Source organism: Gallinula chloropus (genome assembly GCF_964237585.1).
Source record: "Gallinula chloropus genome assembly, chromosome: 2".
In the NCBI taxonomy this organism is placed as follows: Eukaryota; Metazoa; Chordata; class Aves; order Gruiformes; family Rallidae; genus Gallinula; species Gallinula chloropus.
In genome coordinates, this window is record NC_140086.1 from 22,770,842 (window position 1) to 22,798,710 (window position 27,869).

The 27,869-nt window shown below is 39.7% G+C and overlaps 1 protein-coding gene across 1 annotated transcript in view; it reads left to right on the forward strand.

Moving 5' to 3' along the window:
• Nucleotides 1–27,869, forward strand: part of UBR5 (ubiquitin protein ligase E3 component n-recognin 5) — a gene marked incomplete at its 5' end in the record, with an annotated part of 93,803 nt that overhangs the window by 27,540 nt on the left and 38,394 nt on the right. Inside the window, 9 exons of the mRNA XM_084260146.1 lie at nt 5,863–6,012; nt 7,995–8,206; nt 12,667–12,783; nt 12,871–12,981; nt 13,748–13,902; nt 15,867–15,984; nt 17,575–17,759; nt 18,500–18,609; nt 19,996–20,108. Of these exons, the coding sequence (XP_084116272.1) occupies nt 5,863–6,012; nt 7,995–8,206; nt 12,667–12,783; nt 12,871–12,981; nt 13,748–13,902; nt 15,867–15,984; nt 17,575–17,759; nt 18,500–18,609; nt 19,996–20,108 (1,271 nt within the window). The remainder of the gene's footprint in view (nt 1–5,862; nt 6,013–7,994; nt 8,207–12,666; nt 12,784–12,870; nt 12,982–13,747; nt 13,903–15,866; nt 15,985–17,574; nt 17,760–18,499; nt 18,610–19,995; nt 20,109–27,869) is intronic.

The window sequence follows — 27,869 nt, forward strand, 5'->3', positions numbered from 1 at the left end:
TTCCCTTTTTTCACTTACCCCGCAGAGAAACTGGGCTAATTCTTTCCCAGTTCTTGTGGGAAAAGGTAGAGAAATGACAACTAAAAGGAAATTTGCTATGTCTGAACTCCAGAGGTGTAACTTGCAGTTTGCAGGTCCTGCTGTGCGTTCTCTGCCTACAGGTATTTCAGTTTGTATGGGGAAAAGTAAGTTTGCTGCGCAGAACCTGAATATGATCAGAGCAGTAGGAAGCTCCTGGCTGGACACCAGCCAGTGCTGTCAGGCTCTAACCTTGGTACATTAAATGCAGCACCTGTTACCAGTCCTTGCTTGTCGCATAACCCTGCAGGCTGGTTTTCAGGAAAACCTGGTGGCCAGAGAAACCCAGCTGTAGCTCGCTGCGAAAGTACCAACATTCTGTCCTTCAGAAACTACCTAGAACCTTTTTTGAAGTCTGTTGCTCTGGAAACTGTGCACTCTTCCTGCTTTCACTTGTCTTCTCACCTCTAGATGCTCTTTTGGAACTGTAACATCAGAGTTTGTAAAAGAAACTGTAGATAACTGATGCTATATGCATGTAATTCTTAGTCAGGTTTACATAAATTATTCTGAAAGATAAGGAGTTCTTTCCCCTCTTAAATTATGTCAAATTATGCTTTAGAGCTTTTTGATTTTGTTCCTTCCAAGCACAAAAAAAAAAAGCAAATGACAAGACTGCTTTTGCCTCAGGAGCTTTGAGTCTCTTGCATTTTGATTTAAAAGCACATGCTAATTTTTACCTTCTCCCTTCTGCATGTCTGGTGCTTTGTGACCCTTAAATTTAGGGGTTACTGCCCTGAGCATTATAAAGCAGAAGCATTTTTTAAAAAAACACTAAGAATAATTTGCACTTGATTTTAAAAACAGAAATTAAAAAAAGAGCTAAAATAGTTTCCAGCTACTGTGAAATTAATATATTCTTGTTTATCAAGTCATAATTTAATTAATATTTCAGTTATGAGAATTCCAGTTAGTACTGTAAAGGTTATGCATCTAGATATTTTTTTTTAAAGTAATGAAAACCATGTCTCTTTCAATGAAGAGCAGAACTTTTAATTTTCTGTACTGATTGCCTTCAATAAGTGTCTCTTAGATACTTATTTTTAGACCCTTGTGTACTTTGATTTTTGACTTCTCTGATGTAGTCCTGTTTCTTATCAAGAGGAATGTGGGTTCTCTTGATGCATAAGAAGTACATAAGTAAAATAATCAAGGTAGAAACTATGCAACAAGATCATTGAGCATAGAAGAGACTGGAAGCTCTCTAGATTAATTTTCCAGCTCATATCAACTTGTATTAGATTCCATATAAGTTAAAATATTTTGCTGTTTGTCTAATTCAGACGTGTGCGTGTTTGCTCAGCAGCTTCTGTGTGATATAGTGAGTTCTCACTAGTGGGACTTGTGAAACATAGGTTTGGCAACATCCAGACTACTTTGGATTTTGCAATTGAGATGAGTTTGCTTAAAAATCCATTATTTTTTTTCTTTTAAAGGAGAGAAGAAAGATGGGCTGGTATTGCAGCAGTAGTTAACTATTTTGGCTTGCAGAGGGGAGAGATGGGAACCAGGGCATAGTGTGGGACCAGTTCAGTGGCTTGCATTTGGGGGAAAACAATTAGGTGTTTATTGGTTTGGTTGGTGTGGTTTGGCTTGCTTTGTTTGCATCTTTTTCTTTTTTTAAAAAAAAAAAAAAGTTGGGTTCAACTTCAAGTTGAGTAACGTTTTGAATAAATACATCTTATCAAGAAATGAGTTCTGGAGTTATGTTTGAGTCTGGTTGCCTAGGAAACCAGAATACATGTTTCTCTCCCTTCACTGTCACAGTTTTGCCAATTTAATCCAAACTTTAGAGAGAAGGAGATACTGTAGACATTGAATTATTGAATATTTCATAAAAATATGCAGCTGGGAAGAGGGGAGAGAACTTATGATTGCTCCCTTAAGGGAAAGGGTTTAATGCAAGTGCAACTTGCGGTTGGGATTGATCTAGGCAGTGCTTGCAGTTAATGAATCCAGTGGTGATGCTATGCATGGAGCTATAGAAGATAAAACTTCTCTACTGCGCTTGAATTGCTGCCTATGTGATTACTGAAACTTTTTAATTAGTGGCTGGTATGTTTCCTCCATGCTGGATATCCTTTTCCTTCCAATTTCCAATGGCATTTACTAGTGAATCATAGGTATTGTTACCTAAATAGGTTGATCAGAATTATCACATCTAAATGTGAGATGCGGTCTGATTCTGGCCTAACACTGCCCAAGAGAGGAAGAAATCACCACATGGGATTTTTCTGAAGAGCAGAAAAATAAAGTTGTGGAGAATATTGGGGTTTTTTTCCCCTCGATTCTGCAACCAAGTGTAGCCTTGCAGTAGCTGTGTTTTCACAGCACTAAGAAAAATCCTAATGATGTTTGAAGAGGAGTGTATTTGTCTCCTATCCATACTGGTTTTAGCACTTCTGTTTGCTGATACAGTAAATGGAAGAAGGGAAGGGGGTATTGTCTCTTGCAGAAATTCTGGAAGAAAATTAAAATCTGATTTGAAGCTGAAATAAGAGGCTAAGAAATATCTTGATTTCCTCACTCAATGCACATTTAGACAAAAAAGTGCATAGTCTTGTCTGATAACTTGAATTTTTACTTTGCTTTTAGGGAACACAGCAAAACTCTAGATGCCTGAAATGGTGGAAGGTGTGTGTGTGTGTCACAAGTTAGCATGTATTTTCAGTTTAAGAGTATTTCTGACCTACCTTACCTCAGAAAAACATATTGTCCATTTTGAATGAGGCTGGAGAGTTCTGTTCTGTACTGGCCAATCCCATTCCTAAGAAGAGATCAAAAGGTTTTGCAATATTTAGCTGGGTAGTGACCAAAAAACCATGAGAACGAGTTGCTAGACTGTAGAGAGGTTGGAGCTTACCTGGGAAGAGATGGTTGTGGTGGTTGAGTGTGAGGAATATTGGGAGATACAACTGCCTCAGCTGTGTTTCCAGCTCTTAAAGTGTGATAGTTGCAAGCTGACACCCTCGAGGTGAGGTGCACGGCTGCTTTATCTACTTTCCACTGGCTTTCCATAATGGTAAAGTAGCTGGCAGGATAAGGTCACTGAGGGATCTGGAGTGTTTTAGTTAGATGGAGCCTGTTTGCACAATCCATTTTTAAAAAGATTATTTTACTTGGGTTTCCAAGCAGTCTGTCAAGGATGACTTCCTAAAACGTAGTGCATGGACCATTGAGTCTCAAAAGCTGTGCTTTTAGAAGCACCGACTATACTTAAGTGAATTACTTATTTAATACAAAAAGCATTCATGCAGATCTTGCTTTGAAATCCACAGCATTCACTAGTCACAGCGCTGTTTTTCTGGGGACAGCTGGCTGCACTTGGAATGTTACTTATCCTGGAGAAGAGAGTTTAGAAATGTAAGGGTGAATATTCTCACGTGTAAGGATGTGAAAGTCTCTGACACCTTCAATATCACTAGGCTGAGCAGCGAAGGGAATTAGTACTGGGTGTAAGTGTGGAGAGTCTTCTGGCTCCTTTCTTTTTTTTTTTTTTTTTCCTCTTTTTTTTGGAAACCTCTCCATTCTGTTTCCCTCCCAGCTTCATTACAGACACTGAGAAAAATCCATAATAATCGGATCCTACTGTTAAGAATTGTTTTATTTAACTTGAAACATTGATTTCTAGCTATTATTTTGTCTTACACTTATGATGAGGTTGAGGTTGAGAACTGATTATCTTGTAGTTATATGTGCTCCTTCTGTGTTTCCTGAAGGGACTTGGTGTGTATAGCCTTATGCTAGCTTCATGAGTGGTTTAAGCTGCCAGAAGGAGTTATTTTGCCATTCCCTTCCATGGTGGTGAGGTTTGTGTGTCTGCATAGGTTAGGTGGAACCTAATTTGGGGAGCCTCATTATTTTTCAGTCAGATTCACTTGAAATTTTGGAAAGGGGCAGAACTGTCCCTTTGCAGCAGAAGGGCCTGGTCTGATTTGTGGCATGAGATGAGGCAGCACCTTTGTGGCCCTGTTTGAGTATCTGGTTAAGTCAGTCTGGAGATTGCTTCCCATTTCACATCTATGCCCTGTGAAATATTGTGTCAAGCCAGGTTAGTGTACTGGCTCTAGGTTTAGAAGTCTCACCTTCCCCAGGGAAGCACCTGCTGCAGGGTGAAGGAAGGGAGTAGGACTGTCCTTTCTGTAGGAACAAGATGGTAATTGGGTTTAATTGTCTTGTCAGTCCATGTTGCTGGACTTAATAAATGGCGTGAATTTTCAGTAGCCTCTTCTCTGTGTGTGTGTGTATGTGTCTGTCATAGAATCACAGACTGGTTTGGGTTGTAAGGAACCTCAAAGCCCATCCAGTTCCACCCCCTTGCCATGGGCAGGGATGCCCTCCAACAGGTCAGGGTGCCAAAACCCCATCCAACCTGGCCTTGGACACTGCCAGGGAGGGGGCAGCCACAGCTTCTCTGGGCAGCCTGTGCCAGGGCCTCACCATCCTCACAGGGAAGAATTTTTTCCCATACATCTAATCTCAGTCTGTCTGTCTGCAGATTAAGGCCATTACCCCTTGTCCTATCACTCACCCTTGTAAACAGCCCCTCTCCATCTGTCTTGTAGCCCTTTCAGGTACTAGAAAGTCTCCCTGGAGCCTTCTCTTCTCCAGGCTGAACAAGCCCAACTCTCAGCCTCTCTTTATAGGAGAGGTGCTCTAGCCCTCTGATCATCTTCACGGGTCTCTGCTGGACTTGCTCCGACAGGTCCAGAACTGGACACAGTGCTGCAGATGGGGTCTCACCAGAGCAGACCAGAGGGGCAGAATCACCACCCTTGACTTGCTGGTCACTTTTGATGCAGCCCAGGACATGGTTGGCTTTCTGGTCTGTGAGCACACATTGCTGGCTGCTTTGAGGTTTTTGTCTGCTAACACCCCCAGGTCCTTCTTCTCAGGGCTGCTCTCAATCCATTCTTTACCCAGCCCGTAGTTGTACTTGGGATTGTGCCAACCCATGTGCAGGACCTTGCACTTGGCTTTGTTGAACTTAATAGTAACTATAGTTTAGTAAACAGAAGGAAATAGTTTTATACTTTAGTGACGATCAGTACTTTAGAAACTCCTTTTCTCACAGAAGCTAGGACAGTCACTGTATTTTAAATAAATATTTTTGGTCTGTTTTTTGTGTTGTGGTGTGTTTTGTTGGGTTTTTAATTGCATGGTATTAAAAATAGTGGATTTCTTCCCAGATAACAGTTGTTCTTACTGTAGCTGCCATTTAAAGCTTTGTACTGAGATCTGCAAGCTACTAGCCTATGGATTAAACTCGTACATCATTATCTGAAAGAAACATTCCATGGGAGGAATGTGCTGTCTTTGACACCAAAGACGTGTTTGTGAAGGCCAGCTTTCACCATGGATTCTATCCTCCCTTAATTCTAGGTCACCTCTGCTGTTCTGCATTGTGTGCATGAGAGTGTGTGCACATGAATGTATTTGTATCGAATCTTAGAGCTTTGTTCTGTGAAGTGACAGGTTAAAGTTTGAATTTCTGGGTTACAGAAGAACGTGGTTTGGGCAAGTCGTGTTTGGGCAATATGGTTAGATAAGTGACAGAGCAGTTCTTCTAGGAAAACTGATGTTGTTCGCTGATCTGCCAAGCTTGATTGCAAATGTGGTTGCATAGGAGGCTCATGAGTTTGCTCTGGTGAATCTGAAGAGCAGAAATGCAATTAATAGATAGGATTTTTTTGTTTTGTTTTGATATTTGTTTAGTTGATGGTCTCTCTGGCTGATGTTTTAAGTAGCTGATTATTCACTTAAGACCCTTGTCTCCTCTTATAGAGGATCTTATGTCTCTTCTGGATGCTGACATACATTCTGCTCACCCAAGTGTCATTATTGATGCTGATGCTATGTTTTCAGAAGATATTAGTTACTTTGGTTATCCATCCTTTCGGCGCTCATCACTTTCCAGGCTAGGCTCATCCAGAGGTAATTTTGCACCTTTTTTCTTTGTAATAAGTAGTTTGCTATGGAAAAAGCTAGTGATAGTACACACTGGTGGTTTAGATTCTGATTTAATTGAAAAGTAGACTGTGATATGTCATCAAATACAGAGTAGAAAAGTAGACTGTTACTCATTATCAAAATTATTAATGAATACTGAGTATTAGCAGGTAAGTTCTGTAAGAACCTTGATAGTAATATATTTTAAATCTAATTGTTGATCTTTGCAAGAAGTTACAAAATTTTTGCATGCCAAGTTTATTTTAAACTGTAGTGTAAGTACCTACTAATACACAGGTTGCATTACAAATATTTAATTTGGCTCAAAAATGAGTAACAATTTATGACATGCAGCATTCTTAATATTTTTCCTCCCTCCCTCTCTCCCTCCCTCCCTCCCTCCCTTTTGGGTTGCTCTTTGTTCACTGTTCTTCACGTTTCCTTTATTGTTCCATGACAGCAGTAACCTTTATGGAATGAGGAACTTTAGATACTAAGGAGGGAGAAGAAATCTAAATTTTACTTTTTGGAAGCATTTTTGTAGTTGAATAAAGAGAACAATTGGCAGCTGATTAAAAAAAAAAAACCTCCTTGAGCAGTGTTAAGGCATTTTACTTTTTTTTAACACTTCAAAAGATTGATAATAGACCATGCAGCAATTTCCTGTCTTTTTGGAGCTGTTGCGCAAATGTCTAAAGGACTTCCAAACTGTTAATCCAACCTCTGCTGTGATTGTTTGTTTAGTACAGTTTTGTTGCCTTTTCATGAACATGTTTTGGTATATTAATTGCTGAACATGTAAGTTCCTGTTACAAAATTATTAGTCAGGGGTCAGTGTGATGTATGGTAGAAAACAAGCGCAGTACTTAGGACATATATCTGTTAAGACAAGCTGTCGTGTTTGGCTTAGGTAAAAGCTTTCCCATTTGTCTAATACAGCAAAAGACCCAAGACTTGGCATAATTTGTGGAAACTGATAGAATAATGTGGTCATTTCATACATGTAATTCCAGCTGATTTTTGTGAGCATAAGTGAAGTACTTGATAGGTTAAATGCATTATGTGCATGTACGAGTATTCAGCATCTGACATAACTCCTTCTGAATTCCTCCTTTTTTTTCCTTTCCTAAGGTTATTCTATATAAGACGTTACCACGAATTTTATAATCCTTATTTTCCATGCATAGTTGACTCTTGGAAAGTTAGTTTGATTACCTGATTTAAAAAATTTATCTGCATGAGCGAGCTTCAGAGTACTGGCTTTAGACAGTTTGTAGGCCAATTGGAGGGGAAGCATTTTGGTAAGGAACATTTTCCTACAAGGATCCTTTTTCAAACTTGTCTGACTCTTGAAAAGTTTTCATTTGATCTGCTCAAAACAGATAACACTTGAATTTATTAAATCCAGTCCTATGGAATATTGCTTTAAACAAAAGGGGTTGGATTATCAAACATGTATATGAGAGCTTTTTTTAATGCTTGCTTTCTTTAACCTTTTCAAATTACTGTTGGTTGGTTGTTTTTTTGGGAAACTTGTTACAAAACTCTCTAATAAATACTCTTTTTTGGTTTGCACAAAGATACTTACAGACTATATAGACTTAGATTTTTTTGTTGCTATTGTTTTTACTACATTGATAAAACAATACCACAAAACCACGTATTATACTAGAAAAATTTAAATTGCAGAGTTAAATGTATTTGGCTTCTTGTGATGTAAGTGAAAATGCTTTAGCATTTTTTTATAGTGCACAAAACTGTAAGACGTCTTTATTTTTAGCTTATACTTATGCTCAGTGATTCTGAAGTACGTATGCTTGAAAGGGTTAATAGATTGAATGTTGCATGTCAGGACTTGATTTTTAATCTGTGTGAGTAGATTTAACTGCTGATAGTTGCATCCTGAAGGGTCTTTACTAGAGAGTGGCTTACTTTTATCCCACTGGTGTGACCCAATTGCATACCAGTTCTCCTTCTTCCCTTAGAGAGAGACTCTGAGCTGTTGCGTGAACGTGAGTCCGTTTTACGTTTGCGTGAACGAAGGTGGCTTGATGGAGCCTCATTTGATAATGAAAGAGGCTCTACAAGTAAAGAAGGGGAACCAAACCTGGACAAGAAGAATACGCCTGTTCAGAGTCCTGTTTCTTTAGGAGAAGACTTGCAGTGGTGGCCAGATAAGGTACTGAATTTTTGTTCTATTTTATTTGCATGCTGTGCAGTTGATTGGTGATCGGTTTTCTTCTTTTTTTTTAAATCCCCCCTCCCCCCCAAAGGATACTTCGTATTTCCTTTTGGAATATTGTATCTCAGTTTGTGATACAATGTAATAAAGATTACTCTTTATTGTGCACTTAGAAAAATTATAAAATAGTATCCTTATAGCTGCACGCCTGTTATTACAGTTTAACTTTCTTCTCCTCCATTTGTTCTGAAGGCCTTGCTGGAGATTATACGGTTTGGGGTGGGTTTTTTTTTTCTTCTTTTCTTTTTTAGGTGCACAAAGCATTTAATGGGCAATGGGAAACTCGTGAAGCAATTTAAACTATCCTTCATCAAGAAACCTTTTTTGTTTTGATTGGCGTTATTCCCAGAGATACTTTAGGGTTTTAAGCAGCAGCAGTGAAAGTTGATGTTTATTTATTTGCAGTTGTGTTTGGAGTTGCCCAATAACTTAAACGAGTATCAGTTACTCCTTCAAAATCCCTTTGGCTTTGAATAGCTGGTTTTCTTTGTAACCCTAATTCATTTTCAGGCAAGAACTAATTCCCACATGAGATGCAAGAATAATAGGAACACTAGCCAGCTAGCTGTGTGTTCAGGGGGTATCTGTAGTCACTTAAAGAAATCTTTGAGTGACTTTGACACTTGGGGAAATGTCTTTAAAAACAAAGCAAACAACCAAAAAAACTTGCCAGGAATAAAAGTGATAATGTATGAGACCAGAATTTATGGACTTGGGGTGTCTTTCTAGTGTTCCCATTTCTGTTTGTCCACAATATCTCTGAGGTTGCTGTTTTGATATCTCATTGTTTCTTTTTCTGTATCTATTTTTTCCCCTTCTGACTAGGCATAGATAGAGAATTTGAGGTGGGAGGTGAATTTAGAGGCTTATTTCTGCTTACAGGAGCTCGCCGTTAGCTGCTGTCATCTTCAAACTGAGGAATGAAGATACACAAAAAGAATGTTTGTCTAGTAGTTGCTCTCCCAACCTGTTCTTTCTATAATATGATCTTCTAAATTACTATTTTTTTAAACAGTAAGGTTAATCTTCTGTGTTGGTGAAAACTGACAGTTTTTGTCCCTCTTGCTTTATCATAAAGGTAGAATGAGAAGGTTATCCAGCTGGGGTGGAGAGAGAAATTTCAGGGGTTAGTTTTGGGGTTTGTTTTGGTTTTTTACTTCCACTGGAATATTTCTCTTTTTACCCTTGTTTGTCTCTCTGGCCCTGAAACTTAGTTACTAAATCATGTTGTGTGGTGGTTTTGTGGGTTTTTAATGGTTTTGTGGTGGGATTTTTTGTTTGAGGTTTTGGTTTTTTTTTCCCTGGATGGGTTTTTTATTTGCAAACTCAGTAGATCCTGCCCTAGGAGAATTATTGTAGTCTTTTATTTAGCATCTTTTATGGAATTAACTTGCTGTGATATCTAATTGCATGCTTGTTCAACTTAAATGTACTGAACTTCTTCCAAGAGACCTGTTTGCATATGCACTCGTAAACTCTAGCTTCCAGTTAAATGAAGGTGTCATCCTGGAAAGGCCTTTCATCTTTATCCAGCTAAACTTTATCTAGTTAAACTTCTCATAATGTATTTCAGCTGAACATTCATAGCAAATTGTTCTGCACTCTTCTTGCTATAGCCCCGCTCGGAAATTTCTGTTGGAGAATAACACCAACAGAACTCTTCAAGGTGGATCATAAGGGAGATGGCTTAGCAGGGAGGCCAGTACAGATGTTTCTTCCTATTTGAAAACTGGAAAGGAGAGCTGGTAATGTTAATGGAAGAAGACAGTAAGCTAGGGGGGAGATTAAAGTATGTGAAGAATAGTTACAAAATCACCAGTCTGGGTTGCAAATATTCTTGCAGAACTGTAGTGGTCTGATGAGGATGTTTAACATACGTTTATGGGAGGTAAAGTACCAACCTGAGAGGAATGGCTGAAGCTTATGAAAGCTGATAGTGTTCACAAATACATCGATTTCACCCACAGTCTGAGACTTACAATGTTGAGACTTGGTGCATAGCTTTTTCTACCCCCTAAGTGAAAGCAACTGCTTGAGAATTCAAAGCAGTGAATGAATTCTGGTAGTTCCAGTCTCCTTGGACTGTAGAACTGTTAGTCTGCACTGCCACAAGTCAACGTTACGCCATGTGTGCCAGTGTGACAAGTATGGCTGGTTTTTTTCCCTGGTAGACACTGATTAGGTGCAAGCTGAGCCTTCAGTTTGTTCCAGTAGGTATTTTCTCTTTAGCTGCTGGGAGATAAGATTTACTTAGCCGTCTACATCAAGTGTGTAACTCCTCTGGTCTGAAGTCAGAATTTATAGTTGAACACATAAGACTCTGTGTGCAGAACCAGAGCTGTCAAATTTGTGCATGGCCTCATGGAGGTGTATATAGCATTGGTCCTAATTTTTGATCGCAACTGCTAATATTTTGATAGCAATAGGTCTCTAATGTTAAGCTTGTGGTATAAAACTGTTTGTAAAACAAGCTGTTAAACATACTAGGAAGATTAAATGTCACAGTGATACTGTCTTGAAGCAAAAATCAATTGCTTTCCAGACCTGACTTTCAGGTATTAGGCCAGATATCAGCATAAATGAATCTCCAGAAGTTCAAGTAGAGATGCAGCTTATTAGACCTCAGTAGGTTCTGATGGCAGTTCTTTCTCAGAAATGTGTGTTATTTATACGATGGCAAGTATTAATTGTGACACATGCTGGCATTTGGGCTACTTCTGTGCTGTGTTGGTGGATGCCCTCTGGAGAAAAATCATTCTCTTATGATTTAACTAAATTCTAGATCCTGTTACCAGGGTATTAAAGAGAATTGCTTGTGATTGCTACTGTCCTCTCCTGCTGCCTTCTTTCTGTTCTTTCCCAAAATATTAGTAAATGTTTTGAGTATGGGTAAGAGAGTTACTGAATCCCATGTTATTCAAGGACACATTCTCACCTTTTGAAACATGCACTTCTGGCCAGGAACATTGCTTAAAATAGCATAAGCTCAGATTTATGAAACAAAACATTTTTAAGCTTGTAAAGTTCTGTAGCTGAAAAAGAAGTCTCTTAATTTAGGGGAGAGATAAAATGTACAGGATGGTTGGCTTTTCTTAATGGTCAGCTTCCCATCAAATGGTTGAATGGCTTAAATGGTGCATTGTAACCTAAGGCAGGCAGCTAAAAATACTGATCTGGAGATAGCTACTGCAGAGAAGACTACGTATCATGTACTTTCAGATTTGTAGCTCTAGGAGACAGCATTTGATTGTATACTAGTTCAAGTTGTGGGGTTTCGGGGTTTGTTTTTTTTTACTTTATTTTTAAAAGCTTCATTCTCCTGTAGGTGGAAGGGAACTTGTAGCTGTTACCAGTAACTAAGTTTAGAAAGAACATGGTTATCCTATAACTGCCCTTGCTGAAGAGTAGCCGAAGGATGGGCTCTACAAATGTTTCTCAGTAAATAGAAATAAATGTTTTGTGAAAGTACTGACATTCACAGGTCGGTCATATGAGATTTATTTCAATGCAAGGGAGAGCAGGAACTTGGAACAAATGAGTTTGTAACTGTTGGGTAGTAACTGAAGAATTGATGTACAACCAAATCTAAGGGGGTGGGGGGGAAACACAGCTGTGAGATTTACTTAAGGGACAGGAGGCAGCTATTGAGCAGAGGGGTACTTACTATCTGAGGCACAGAAGGGCGCTGTATGAGTTTTGGTAAAATGTCAGAACAGGAGAAAAAGGGATGTAGAGGAATATCCCATAATTACAGGCTTTTCCAGCATATCAGTTCATAAGGAGGTATTAATGTGACATGTAGCATGCTGACTTTTTTTTTTTTTAAACAAACCTTGATCTTATGCATTTACCCACAGAAGTAAAGATAAGAATTGTTTAATTAATGAGAGTGTGAATTTGATAATTGATTTCTCAGGTAGTTGGAAGATTTCTTCATGAGCATCCTTAGGAATGGAATTACGTGGCTTTTTTTTTTTCTCCTCATTTCAAAAAGCCAGACTTTAGAGGGAAAATTATTTTTAAATGTCAGAAGTCAAGAGATCTTCCCACCTTTAGTTCTACGAGCAATGATGTGTTCTTAAAATATTGTGGAAGCACTTCATAAACTGTCAGAGTTAATTTGCATGCTAATTTATTGCTAAACTTCAGGAAAATAATACCTATTTCTTTCTCCCCTCGTTCTGCCAGAAGCAATAATGCTTTTTCTTTTGTGTGGGTGTGTGCTTGTTTGAGGGCCTGCTGAGCTTGAGACAGGCTGGATGTATCTTTATTGTCAAGTTCAACATCTGTGGGAACTCTGGAAAACTACAAGTTTCTGGTTTTGTGGGTTTTTTTTTCTCATTTATATATATATTTATAATATTGCTGTCTTAGACTTTGTATTTCTGTATTTGTAGGATGGAACAAAGTTTATTTCTATTGGAGCTCTGTATTCTGAGCTCGTCGCTGTTAGCAGTAAAGGAGAGCTATATCAGTGGAAGTGGAGTGAATCAGAGCCTTACAGGAATGCACAGGTACTGCACATCTTCAGATGCTTACCTCCAGGATGATAGATATGCTTTGAATATCTAAAATACCTTTTTGTTTGTTTGTTTCCAAAGAATCCTTCGCTACATCATCCACGAGCCATGTTCTTGGGATTAACAAATGAAAAGATAGTGCTCCTTTCTGCAAATAGTATTAGAGCAACTGTTGCCACTGAAAATAATAAGGTATGAGATGTGTGCTCGTGGTTCCAATTTGAGTTTTCGGTTACTAGTAGTATGTTATGGAGAAGTTGGTTGTTCAGATTTGTTGGAATAGAAAATACTTCATTTGTTCATTCCACTACTTTTCTCTATACTGATGCAAAACCAAAATGGTGTTTTTATAAGTGCAAAAAGGTTTTAAAAACTCCCCCAAAACCTCACAGATTTACAGCTGAAACAATGAAAGGTAACCTTTTAACCTCATTATCTGAAATATATATTTTTTTAATTTACTTTTTACTGTTAGAGTACAAACTGACACTGGTTTAAGAATAGAGAAGCTTGTTAATGTTCTGTATATATTTACCAGAAGAAACTAAGGGCATTGAAGCTTTCAGTGCTGTAAAGTAAGTTATCTAAATATTCTTTTCAGCCCAGTTCATAGTGAACTTGAAACTAATGTGGTAAAGTATATGTGCTTGTTGAAGTATTTTTTTCTCACATATCTCTTTAAATTTTTTTTAACCTTATTTTGGTTTTGCTGGGAACTGGAAAGAGGGGAAAAAAAAATCCTGAAAAATCTCTTTTCTGGGGAAAGAAAAGGTGGTAGGGGATAAAATCCCAAAAGAAACCTCTTTCTACTTGGTTGGCTTTTTTGTGTGTGTTGGTTTTGCTTTTTTTTTTTTTTCCTTTCAGAATGAGTAAATGTTACATAAAAGGTGCAACTAGGGTACAACTCTTCTTTCTTTTCCCACTACCTTCTCTGTTCCTTTCTTTCCTTCTCTCTTAGGTTGCTACGTGGGTAGATGAAACTTTAAGCTCTGTAGCTTCTAAATTGGAACACACCGCACAGACCTACTCTGAGCTTCAGGGAGAACGGATTGTTTCTTTACATTGCTGTGCTCTTTATACGTGTGCTCAGCTAGAGAACAACTTGTATTGGTGGTAAGTAAATACTGTGTATATGTGCTACAGTATAGATCCACTGGATGCCTTTGTGGCCCTTGTTCTGAGAAACATTGCACAACTACTGAACCACAGTTGTTCTGAGTCCTGTAACACTCAGGACTCACCTGTTTGAGCTTAGGTTCCCTTTTAAAAATGTATTTATTCTCTGATTTAATGCCTAAAGCTTTTGGATCCAATTGTAACATCTTTAAGAGAATAATAAGGTGATTCTTTTTGGAGATGTGTCTGAATGCTGTGTATGTATATAAATGTTTTCAGCTGTATCAAAGAGCAACCTTCTTTATGCCTTTTGGGCCTTTTTCAGGTTATAAATATGGAACAAACTCACATATGAGGTCTGCTTTCTTCTCTTAGGCTGTTAGGAAAACTTGGTATGTTAGTTTGTGATCCGAATCTTCTAGCAAGGGAGAAATGACAGCAGATGTTCCCTCTTGTTGAAATAAACCACTTTCAAATGTTGTAAAATATGAAAAGTTAGTTAATATACTTTAACAATTTGATCATTAAAAAGCATATTTTATAATTTAAAAAAACACCCCTCAAAGCTTAAAAATAACATTTTCAGAAGAGCTCTGACATTATTTTCTAATGAGTGAATTCATTGAATATTACTAATGCGTTGTCTGGGTGTGTTTATTTTTGTCAGGCTGTCAGGAGTTGATGCATTACATGGCTTCCCCCCTCCCCTCCCCCCCGAGCTCAAGTAGCTTTTGGGCGTGGAAGAGTTAAATACTTGTGATGAGTTGGAAATCAGAGCACTGAAAATTTATGCTATAAATTACCTTTCTTGTGAAATTCTAATAACTGGGAAATACTGAAGTAGAATTGTAGCTGGGCACTTAGAATAAAACACGGCTGTGTTTTTTAACTTACAGTCCCAAATCTCAAAAGTACAGCTCTCTGGTACTTGGTCCTTTCATTATGTCACAGCTGACCATACCTCAGAGAAAATACTCTTAGCATAGAAATGAATAAGCCATAATGTTGGAGATACCTGCCTATTAGAAACTGCATTTTCACTGCGTTTAGAATAATTGATGCACTATATTTTAAAATCTTCTTAGCATTTATGTGTAATCTTTGAAAGCAATGTATTTATTAGTCAATATGTTCTTTCTAGGAAGGGTTAAATGTCAGCAGTGGTGATTTTATGTTAATCAGATTGATGTAGACAGAAGCTTCTGTTACTATTGATATCCTTAGTTACAATGGCCTGTAGTACACTGGACAGTATTTCTCTGGCACAGGACCAATGCTTTTCATGTTTTACTTAAGGTGAAAGATGTTTTCAAACAAAAACATCTATAACCCTCATCTGTAACATTGATAACCCACTGGCTAAAACATGAAGTTTCAAAATAACAAGTGTACTTAACTGCATGTGTAGGCGTTACTTGCAGCTAAACGGAGTGGATCCAGTTACAAAAGAACTGTCTGTTTTTCCCCCTCTTGCAGCTTAAGCCTGTTGTAAAAGTCCTAGACTCCTTTAGCTGTGTCCCCAGAGAGAAACTGAGGCTCTTAGAATTTAAAAAATAAAAAAGCTTATCGTGTTACCCAATGACCACACATTCTGGACATTGCCACTAGTCATGGGAAAGATATCCTTAAGTTCAGCGGGGGCAAGCTGCAGCTTGAATACTATGACTGGAGCATACTGTCTGGAGCAGAGGTCTTGAAGCATTTTTGATTAGAAGGAAACCCTTTTGGTAGTGATGCATCCTATGGGCTTTCTTTCCTCCTTCTCCTCCTAATAAATGGCCTGGTTCAGATGAATTTGGAAAGTGGGGATGGATATAGAAAAAGATGCCATTTCAGCGGTGCTTTGAGGTTTTGGCAACTATAGCATGACTATATGAAGTAGGAGGAATAAACTATTCAAATTTATAATCAGCATTTCTTAGCTTTTTTTTTCTTTTTTAATAATATACATTTTTCCACAGGGGTGTAGTTCCTTTCAGCCAAAGGAAGAAAATGCTAGAAAAGGCCAGAGCAAAAAACAAAAAGCCGAAGTCTAGTGCTGGTATCTCCGCTATGCCAAACATAACCGTTGGAACCCAGGCAAGTGCAACTGTCACAAGTGACTTTTTTGTAGGGCTATATGATGAGCTGACAGCCTGTTCTTAAAATAAAATAAAAAAACCCCAACAAAACAAACAAATGATGTTCTATTCTTGTTATGCACGTAAGTTGTACTAATGATATGAAATTAAAACAGTATGTTTTAATTATATGACTGTAAATTGATGTAGCAGTGGTATTAATGTTTTACAAGTGTGTTTATTGCTGCAAACATGGAGTAACAAGCTGTACACATACAAAATACTTCTGGTTTAACTTTCCTACTGATTGTGTATTTTGAGAGAAAGCAGGTCTATAGAAATACTATTCCCAATAGAGCATGTAGCTTTGTAAATGTTTTGGCATTGAAGTGCCTGCACTACTGGAGTCATAGAACCATTAAGATTGAAAAGGACCTCCAAGATCATCTAGTCCAACTGTCCCCCTACCACCTCTATTACTTACCAAACCGTGTCCCTGAGTACCACATCCAACCTTTCCTTAAAGACCTCAAGGGATGGTGACTCCACCACTTCCCTGGGCACCCGTTCCAATGCCCAAACACTCTTTCTTTGAAGAAATTTTCTCCTAATTTCTAACCTGAACCTCCCCAGGCATAACTTGCAGCCATTCTCTCTTGACTTATCACTACTTAACTGTAAGAAGACGCTGACCCCCAGCTCACCACAGCTTCCTTTCAGGTAGTTGTAGACAGCAATAAGGTCTCCCCTGAGCCTTCTCTTCTCCAGGCTAAACAGTCCCAGTTCCCTCAGCCACTCCTCATGAGACCCTTCACCAGCTTCGTCACCCTTCTCTGGACACACTCCAGGGCCTCAATGTCTTTAGTGAGGGGCCCAAAACTGAACAGCCTATTTGAGGTGTGGCCTCACCAGAGCTGACTATAGTGGGACGATCACCTCGCTGTTCCTGCTGGCTACAGAGGACCTGAGTCTGTGAGACAGACTGAGACAGGCCTTTGGTTTGAAGCTAGAAACATTTAATAGCTGATACAGAGGTATAAGATTCTTCTTGCAATTAATCTTTGGATGCATTAGGTTGGAAGGGACCTTTAAAGGTCATCTAGTCCAGCCCCTCCCCTGCAGTAAGTAGGGACATCTTCACTAGATGAAGTTGCTGAGAGCCCCATCAAGCCTGACCTTGAATATCTCCAGCGGTGGGACCTTCACTATCTCCACTACCTCTCTGGGCAACCTGTTCCCAGAACAGGTTAGAACTAGGATGAGACAAACCAATTCTTTCCCAGGGTGCACATTTCTTATGGTACCCCATCTATTCTAATCAACTCTGGGGTGAGTGCTGTTGGATGAATTGTTCCTTTTGTGGTTGAGGATGTAAATACTAGATATGGAACAGTTGCACTGCTAAAGCTGTTGCTTTCAGCTGTGAATTGCACAACAGCTTGTGTCTTCCTAGCAAACTGCATAGTACATCATGCTGCCTTTCCTTTTAATCTAGTTCCATAAGTTTTCTTACTTTTTTACTACATATGTCACCAAGAAAATACACATTTATATGATTACCCTCAATATAATCTCTTGTTCTCATAGAAATAAATATTTCTCTCTCCAGGTCTGTTTAAGAAATAACCCCCTTTATCATGCTGGAGCAGTTGCTTTTTCAATCAGTGCTGGAATTCCCAAAGTGGGTGTGTTAATGGAATCTGTTTGGAACATGAATGACAGTTGTCGGTTTCAGCTTCGGTCACCCGAGAGCTTGAAAAACATGGAGAAAGCCAGCAAAACTACTGAGGCAAAGTAAGTGTTGGGAACGTGCCCCTATACACCCAGAACGCTCACTTGGGATTCTGTTGAATTGGTATTTATCAGGTTGAACTTTCTGCCTTTATAAGGTTCTAACTTCCTTGTAAACTCTGCTGAATGTGCAGGAATGCTTACTGCAGGAAGGGTGTCTCATTTGTGTGAAGCAGCTATGGAAATGTGCAGGAATATTAAATGGAGATTTGCCTGCAGTGTTTCATGCTGTTTCTAAGATTTTACATTTGAATAACTGAAAGTGAGTTTGTTACAGAATCAACTGTTTTCAGGCCCTTCGTGGCATTGAGAGACCTGACTTAGTGTCTATGTAGTTTGGAAAAAAAAATAAATCCTTGAGTTGACAATTACCATTCAAATGTTTATTAAACCAGATTTAAACCATTTCAAGAAAGAATTGAAAGTTTAGCAGTTCTAAATTTTCAGGTTACTAAGTAAAAGTAATAATTTTTCCTGTCTTCAAATGAGATGCATCTAAGGATGTTTATTTTCTGTAATTTTATATCTCTGCTATCGCAAAGCAAGTTAATCCCTGATAAAGGAGCACAGCACCATTTCCAACACTGGATATATGGCCTTGTCAGTTTGGGTGGTTGCTTGCAAGTACAGAGTTATTTCATTACTATTAAAGGATGTGGCTGGATCACTAACGCTTTGACCGTTGTCACAGGAAAGGTTTCACCTTTTTCTTTCTTAATTCTAAGTAACACCTTTTATTCCAGACCTGAAAGCAAACAGGAACCTGTGAAAACTGAGATGGGTCCTCCGCCATCCCCAGCTTCCACTTGTAGTGATGCATCTTCAATAGCGAGCAGTGCATCAATGCCATATAGTAAGTGATGGTAACAGTCTTAACAGCCTGTTCTACAAAGGTTCTATGCTAATTTCAGAATCCTTTTCAGACTTTGTCTGAAGTACAATATATGGAAGGGCTTTTGTAATAGACTTTAGGTAGAAGTGAATTGTCAGCGTCAAATTCAAATGTATTAGTATAAGCAGAGACAACTTGATGTAAGGTGTATCTAAGCAAGCATAACAGTTCTCAGAATCAAAAATATCTTGCAGGAAGTGATCAAGAGGAAGTTTGAAGATAAAGTTGTTTACATTTAATTACAGTGTGATAGTGAGGTCTTTTTACAGCCCAGAAGTTGAACTTCTGGAAAATTCCTTTTAAGCTTAAGCTGTTCTTGCACAGCTTCACTTGCAGGTAAAATTCAGTGCATAAAGCAACTTGTCATTTATTACCTAAAATATTGAAAGCCAGGCATTCTTTACTAACATACAGAAGTAGAGAAATCTCTGCACCTGTTTAATTGTTCCCACACCGCAGTTTAAAGAAGTGTTCACCTAGAGAATCAAGTGGCCTTGTTGAGTGACCAAGAATCCGTATGCTCAGATCCACAGTACTAATTAATTCTACAAGTAGAGTCTTTCACTACTGATTTTCTTCTCTTGCTCTTCTTTCAACTGTAATGTTTCAATGACTGTAACTTTGCTTGGGATTTTGAACTAGTGTTCCAAGTTAATCTCACAGCTATCTTAGAAGTTCCCTACTTCTTACTTTGACTATGTTGATAATATTAATGACACAGTATACTCAATTCAGGAGATTACGGTTGTCAGTGTTAATTTAGCCATAATACGTGCTTAAATCTGATCCTGAGTATACTGCAGTTACTGTTCAGATAATGTCTTTGCAGGAAATCTAACTGTATTGTGATTGCTGTTAGGCCAAATAAGTACTTTCTGTCCTTCTAAATGTTTACCAAAAAATCCATATGTAGTTCAGAGCAAAGTTTTTGTAAGGGTGATATAAAGCGTTTGCAGGGCTGAATGAAAGCTCTTACAATGGCAGCCTCCTTACTTGGAGCTTGAACCTCTGAGCCCTGCTGAAACAATTTCTTGTGTTCTAATTATTTTGCTTAAATGTCCTTTAAAATTGGTTGTTTTTTGTTTTTGTTTGGGTTTTTTTTTTTTTTACCAGATAGGCTTTGTTAGTGCTAATTTAATGGAAAAACATGAAAGTGGAATGTTATACTGTTAGATAGTTCTGACTTTAGGGGATTTTAAAGTTGGATTCTTGTTAAACTTCTGTTAATTTCTAGATTTGACTGGTTTTAATCTTTTTGGGGAAAGGTTTGGTGTTTACTGAACCCTGCATTTTGCTGCTTTGATTAAAGATTTAAAGTTTATTTTGGTAATTGCTTTTTTGTCTCAGAGCGCCGACGATCTACTCCTGCCCCAAAAGAGGAGGAGAAAGTGAATGAAGAGCAGTGGTCGCTGAGGGAAGTTGTGTTTGTGGAAGATGTAAAGAATGTTCCTGTTGGCAAGGTTTGTCTAAAATACACTGTCCCACCATCTTGGGGAGGGAGGAAAAAAGAAAAGCTTCTTATTTTAGATATGTTAACTGTTACAAGGATCATAGTTTTGGGGATGCTTGAGAACATTTCTGACTAGGATGACTTTTGTTTGTTTTGACTTGTCCATAGCACAATGATATTAATAGTCTGATTGAGTTATGAATAAAACTTGGTGAATCTTAAATAACAGTCTGCTACTTTTTAAGTTGTACCAAAAATGCTAAGAAAAGCAGGAAAGGTTTTATCCAAAATGTTATCTTTGGTGACTTGAGCAATAGCTCCCACAAGTCCAGTGAGATAGTGAAGAGCTGCACATGTTGTCGTTGACTTTTGCGTGTGTTAACTAAACGTTTGGGTGAGCGTCATGTTCTGCAACCAAAGAACAGAAATGTTTTTATTAGAAATTACATGTTTCATTAATATGACTATCAAGTTATTTATTACTCCAGGAAAATGGTTTGTTTGGTCCTTGGTGGTTTTTTCCTTTCTCTCTTTTTATCTCTAGTATAATTTTGACTGAGTGCGCTATAGAGGAAATTACTCTGTTTCTCCTTTGGCATTGTTGTGTGATGTTAGGAAGGATTAGGTCATCGAGACAATTCTCTGCTATGCTTTTCAAAAATAAGAACTAGAGGAAAGCCAATAAAGGTTTTCAACAAAATGAAAAGGTCAGATTGCTTTCTACTTGATTTACAAAAGATTGAGAAAAATTATCAGCAGAGGAAATAGCTGTCCAACAGAAAACTGTTGGGTTTAGTCAGGCTATTTTACCTGCATTCTTAACAAGTTTACTTGTGCAGGGGTGGTAGCTTTGCCTTGAGCAGCATCCTTTAACAGGAGGAAGCCCACAATGAATTTTCCTTGTCAAGTTTAGGCCAGTTCTGCAACAGAGAGCACAGAGCAGTTTAGTTGGCTGAAACACATCCGTTTCTGTGAACAAGGTTTTGAGATCTAGTGGAAGTCACTGAACCTTGTTTCTTCTCATACCAGCTTTGGGAAAAGCCCTCTTGTCCTTACCTGCCCTTCCCGGTTTAGATCCTAAGGTTTTCAGCACAGAGACTTTGTTACTGTATCTGTATACAGTTGTAATTGCATTTTTTTTTTTTGACAAAACATGCTGTCCTCATCCACTGATGTGTGTGGTCATTCACTTTTTCTCTTTTGAAGTTTCATAATGCTTTATCTTTAGATAGAATCGAGCAGACAAAGCACAGGAATACAGTTTATGTTCTGTTTGTAATTTGGATCAGTTGTGCAATTGTATGAAGGACTGGAGGCATCTCAGTCTGCAGAAGGGTCACTCTTCTCAGTGTTCTTCTGCAGGCTCCAGAAAAGCTCATGTTCATTGTGAAACAGCAGTGCTTGTCATTTAGCTGTTTGTGAGCTGAATTAAGCTCAAAGATTGAGTTATGAACAATCTGGTTTGTGCATAAACAATTTTTGAATGTTTACAGAGGTTCAGACTGCAAAAACACAGTAATATGGGTTTGGGTTCTTAAGACTTTAAGGGTTAAGAAGTCCTACCTCTCTAGAGCCCACCTAGGTAAACCTTCATCTGGTCTTCCATGGTCTTCTAATCACGCATTCTAATGCATCCTGCATTAGAATTTACTATTCCTACCTAACCTGTGAGTTTACCACCTTTGGTGTTTCAGAAGATCAGAAAAGCTCTGAAGCACAGTTTGAAGTGCTTGATGCTACAAAGCGTAGTGTGAGTAGAGAAACAGCTTAGCTTCTCTCAAGGTACCGTTGTCGAGTGAAATAGGTGGTCGTGGGGCATGTGAAGTTGGGACTTCTCTGAAAAATACACAGGGGTAATTTGGCAGGAAGTTTTGACCAAAATATCCAGTGACTTGATCTGTGAGGCTGGAAGTCTTGCCTTACATGGTTCAGATATGAAGTAATAAGAGGTGGGGGGGGGGTGAGGAGGGGAATCTGTCCTGGAAGACCGTCGGAATAAAAAGCCTGAGACTCACTTCTTCTGTTACCTGCATTGGTGAGAAAGCAGATGGAGTCGTCTTTCTGTGTAGCTCAGAAAAGAGGTGGACTGAAAGAAGCCTTTGTAACTGCTTACTAGTATCAGAGGAAGAGAAGCTGGTCTTGTTCATCTCAGGCGCTATAGGATGTTCTAATTACCCATATTAGTTCCTGGTTCTCCTCTTTGGTACCACTGTTAGAACAAAAGGGCAGGGAACCTGGGTTGGAGCTGCCTTATTCTCCTTTAGCAATGCAGTTTGTTTTGATGTGAACCTTTCCATTGGCAGTGTCCAAGGCCTCCCCAAACTGCTTCTGTTCAGCAGTTATCCTCAATCAGGTGAGACTTTTGTGTTAGTGGTTTTGCAGTTTTTGTTCCCAGAAAGTTTATCAATCCTTGGGAATTTGTGAAACATACATTTGGGTTGAGTAGTTTGTTCTTCAGTTTGTACTTTGTATTGTATTATTTCAGTCACTTGAACTTTATTTTTTGTTTGATTTCTGTCTGAGACTGGAGCATTCCGATGAGAAGGATAAGATGAAAGAGTTCAGGCTGGATATAGTCCAGAAGAGTTAACTAATCCCTATCAGGAATCTGGTTTTAATCCCTCAAAGTTGAATATTTTAAAAATTGTTGCAGTATTTCTTTGGAAGTGCTCATTCTACTTTGAGAATAGAGGCAGAAGCCTTTGTGGTGGTGATAAAATTTCTTCCATTCCAACAAGGAGATGAGATAGGAAGTAAAAAATGTGTTTCTTCAGGTCTTGTGCAGCTGTGTTTTGAGAGGGAATATGGTGATTCTGGAGAGGGAGAGATTCTGCAGATCACCAGTGGATCCAAACAGGTTTCCTTCTGAAAGGCTCGATTGCTGGTAGTCAACTTTGCTGGTTTTGGAGACTACTCAGCCTGTTGTTAATGTGATTTTTAAGTTAGCAACTGTAAGAGGAAGCAAGGGAGGAGAAGCAGGGATCAGGAACTGCCTCTGCAGCTGTTTGAGGAAGGGACTTTACTGGTTTTTGCCAATCTGTATGCTTTGTTGTGGCAGCTTAGAGTGTGGCAGTGGGTTGATGGTAAGGGTAAAGGAGATAACAGGTATGTTCAGAGTATCACAGAAGAGTTTGGGTTGGGGGGGGTCCTCAAAGCCCATTCAGTCCCAGCTCCCTGACATGGGTAGGGACACCCTACAGTAGACCAGGCTGCCCAAAGCCCCATCCAACCCGGCCTTGGGCGCTGTCAGGGAAGGGGCAGCCACAGCTCCTCTGGGCAATCACCCTTGCAGGGGGGAATTATTTTACAATCCAATTTAATTTTACCCTCTTTCAGCTCAAAACTATTACCATCTTTTAATTGTTTCAGTTTATCAATTTTTTTTCTTCCATTGAAAAGAAGCATCACATCTTGTTATCCTGTAGTTGAAAATGTTCTAGAAGGGTATTTTGGTTTTGAAAAAAACCTTTAATTTTGTTGCTTGCTTTTTTGATTTGCTTGATTCAGTTGTCTTAATTTAGTCCTAATGAGGCAAACATTAGGTTACTGAAGGTTGGGGGCAGCTTGGGACAGAGCAACCGTGAGATGGTGGAGTTCAAGGTTTTGAGTGGAAGAAGCAAACCAAAAAGTAGGATAGCTACCCTGAACTTTAGAAGAGCAAACTTTGATCTCTTCTGTGACCTAATAGGAGCTATCTCATGGGCTATGCTGTTAGAAGGTAAGGGAGCCTGTGAGAGCTGGCTAGCATTTAAACAGTGCTTCTTCCAAGCCCTGGATCGGTGCATCCCTTTGAGTAAGAAATCAGGAAAGGGTGGCTGAAGACCTGTGTGGGTGAGCAGGGAGCTCGTGAGTAAACTCAAAGGGAAGCAGAAGGTCTATGAATTGTGGCAAAACGGTCTGAGCACCCGGGAAGAATATAGGAACGTTGTCAGGGCCTGTAGGGATGTGACTAGGAAACAAAGCTGGTGAGGGATATAAAGGATAATAAAAAGGGGTTTTTTAGGTACATGAACAGTGACAACTAGGGATGATATGGGTCCCCTACTGAATGAGAGAAGTGTCCTGGTGATGGAGGATGCTGAGAAGGTGGAGATACTGAACGCCGCCTTTGCTTTGGTCTTCACTACAAAGGCTCCCCCTTGGGACTCCTGGACCCTGGAAGAAAGAAAGAAAGAGTTTGGGAAATGAAGAGCTTCCCTCTGGTTGAGGTGGGGGTGGTCCAGGAACATCTCAGAGGGATCAACGCACACAAATCCATTGCCCCGGATGGGATGCATCCATGTGTGTTGAGGGAGCTGGCGGAAGTGATTGCTGAGCCGCTCTCTATCATCTTCAACAGGTCTTGGAGAAGTGCATGAGGATTGGAGGATAGCCAATGTCACTCCAGCCTTTAAAAAGGGCAAGAAGGAGGATCTGAGTGACTACAGGCCAGTCAGTCTCACCTCTGTCCCTGGAAAGGTGATAGAACAGCTTGTTCTGGATGCCATCTCCAAGCAATTAGAAGAGAAGAAGGTCATGAGGAGTAGTCAGCACGGATTCACCAAGGGGAGATCGTGCTTGACCAGTCTTATAGCCTTCTATGTCATCACTGGCTGGGTAGATGGAGGGAGAGCAGTGGATGTCATCTACACTTCAGTGAGGCTTTTGATACTGTCTCCCATGACATCCAGATAGCAAAGCTGAGAAAGCACGGGATAGATGAGTGGACAGTGAGGTGGGTTGAGAACTGGCTGTCGGACCAAGCTCAGAGGGTTGTGATCAGTGGAGCAGAATCTGACTGGAGACCTGTGACTAGCAGTGTTCCCCAGGGCTCGGTGTTGGGTCCAGTCCTGTTTAGTATCTTCATTGACGAGGGCACCCTCAGCAAGTACACCAATGATACAAAGCTGGGAGGAGTGGCTGACACGCAGGAACACTGCGCTGCCATCCAGAGAGACCAAATGAGGTTTAATAAAGGCAAGTGTAAAGTCTTGCACCTGGGAAGGAACAACTGTTTCTATCAGTACAGGCTGGGGGATGACCTGCTGGAGAGGAGCTCTGCGGGGAAGGACTTGGGGGTCCTGGTGGATGACAGGTTGGCCATGAGCCAGCAGTGTGCCCTGTTGGGTAAGAGAGCCGGTGGGATCCTGGGGCTCATCAAAAGGAGCGTGGCCAGCAGGTCAAAGGAGGTGATTTCCCGCCCCCCCCCCCCCCCCCCTACTCTGCCCTGGACAGGCCCCACCTGGAGTATTGTGTCCAGTTCTGTGCTCCCCAGTACAAAAAAGACAGGGATCTCCTGGAGAGAGTCCAGCAGAGGGCTACGAAGATTAAAAGCCTGGAGCGTCTCCCCTACAAGAAAGGCTGAGTGAACTAGGGCTGTTCAGCCTGTAGAAAAGAAGACTGAGAGGGGATCTGATCAATGATTATAAATATCTGAAGTGTGGGACACAGGGGGAAGTGGCCAGCATCTTTTCATTGGTCTGCGGGGACAGGACAAGGGGCCATTGATGTCCTTAAATTGGAGCACAGGAAGTTCTGCATCAATATGAAACCATCTTTTTCACAGTGAGGGTGACAGAGCCCTGGGATAGGCTGCCCAGGGGGGTTGTGGAGTCTCCTTCTCTGGAGATATTCAAGACCTGTCTGGGCACCTACCTGTGTGACCTGTCCTGGGGAACCTGCTTTGGCAGGGGGGTTGGATCAGATTATCTCTGGAGGTCCCTTCTAACCCCTACAATTCTGTGACTTTGTGATTTGCATGTGGTTTAGGAAAAGGCTTATTTCCAATGGATGAAATTTTTGTGTTAGCAATATGAGCAGTGTAAGTCCTTTAGTTCTTTAAGTCAGAGTGTCTAAATGCTTTTTGTTAGCATGTTTTTCAATGAGTTCAGACTCACATAGTTTTAATTAGAGGCACGTGGATGTTACTCATTTATCTTGTTTGGTACCAACCCATTATACCACATCTCTGCTTTGGAGCTTTTTATACACAATTGCTATCAAGTGTTTCACTCAAGCTCCTGGTTTCCTGCTACACCAATGGATAATTTTATCATCATCTTCTTTTTATGTCGTTAGCGGTAGTATTAATTCTTTCACCAAAAGAACAGCATTTTAGTTCTGCTTTGAAGAGGTGAATTGCTCCTCAACCAAATCTTAATAAACATATTTTTCTGGTTTTTTAAAGACACATGACTTTCTTGAACCACAGAACAGGAAAGAAAAAAAATATTTGGCATGTGGACTCTGAAAGAGTCACCGTAGAGTTCCAGCACTTTACAAACTGTCAGCATTTCTTTGAACATGTGAGAAGTTACATAAATGAAATGTGATAAAACTAAGAGTAGCTGTAATATTTGTAGAAGAAAACTTCTAGTTATAGAGATAGGATATGTTAGATATTTGGGGGTTGTGCCTTTTTCTTAAGGTCTGTTTCTTCCCTCCACCCATCTCCAGTTACAGATTTTGAAACCTCATAGCCCCTGCTAGACATCGACCACCTTCTGTTTTCAGAAACAGCCCAAATTTACAAGGCTTTTTAAGTAACATTTCAAAAGCCATGTAGATGTGGTTCTTAGGGACACGGTTTAGTGGTTGGACTTGGCAGGGCTAGGTTAGTGGTTGGACTTGGCAGGGCTAGGTTAATGGTTGGACTTGATGACCTGAAAAGGTCTTTTGCAACCAAAATGATTCTATCTAAATGTACCTTGATTAATTTTTTATTTCTTTTTGCCAAATGATGAGTTTTGTCGAGTGTCTTGCAAGTCTCATTAGACATCTGTGTAGTCTAAATCAGAGCTGATGTTCCTGAATTTTGTGACTAGGTCTGAATCTTGAAATTGTTGGGTAGCATTCTTACAGCCATTCCGAAAGCTCTACTCCTGGAGCTGGAAATGCCGCTGCTAGAGTGAAGCTTCAGCATATGGGAAACAAGTGCTCTGACTACCCACAATAGTCTGTGTTAGAAAAATCTGCTAATGCTTTCTTGTTTGTCAGTACATTCTTTGCTTTAACATGTTCGACAGGCTACACTGATCTAGATGAAACGGGGGGAAAACATGGGAATGCCTGGATTTTTATTACTTTTACAATATCTTGAGAACTTGAGAGATGTTTTCTTTTTTCAGGACATAGATCTGTAAAACTGCTTTGTAAGCACTTTCTGTGTAGAAACTGTTGAGAAATTAGGGCATAATCAAAGTTGACAGTTGCTTGTATCTAGTTTTGATCAAGACTGAGAGCATACAAAGATCTTATTTTTACTCAAAAGCATACTGCCTGTCTTTCCCCCGGGCCCTTCCCTCATAGTTTGGTTTTCCTTTTGAGGAAATACGGTCTCAACCGGAAATCCAACAGGCCCTGCTCTTCGGTGATAGCACAAGATGGTTCTTAAGCAAGGAAAACTATTTTACAGTTCTGATTAGATATGCATGGCAGCAACTCTTTAGAGAGGCTCATGGTCTCAGAAATGAGACTGTGCCAGCGTGGGGCTGAATAACTTTGGTTTCCTTAGGGGCAGAGACAGACACAGATGCGTGAATTGTGTTGGGATCCTTCAGTCCTGTGGGACTGAGTGGAGAACTGTGATCATCGAGTGTAAGGAACAGGTAGTAGAGCCATAAGCCAACACTTCTTTTTTCTGCTGTGCACAGTCACCTTGATGAATGAGTACCCAGATTCCAGAACAAAGGTTTTAAAAATGCAGATGGGTGGGGAGGGGAAAGTGATTTTGTGTTTCTTGTAGTACGAGAGCTAAGGGCACTTAAGGAAGTAACAGGCTCAGTGTAGATGT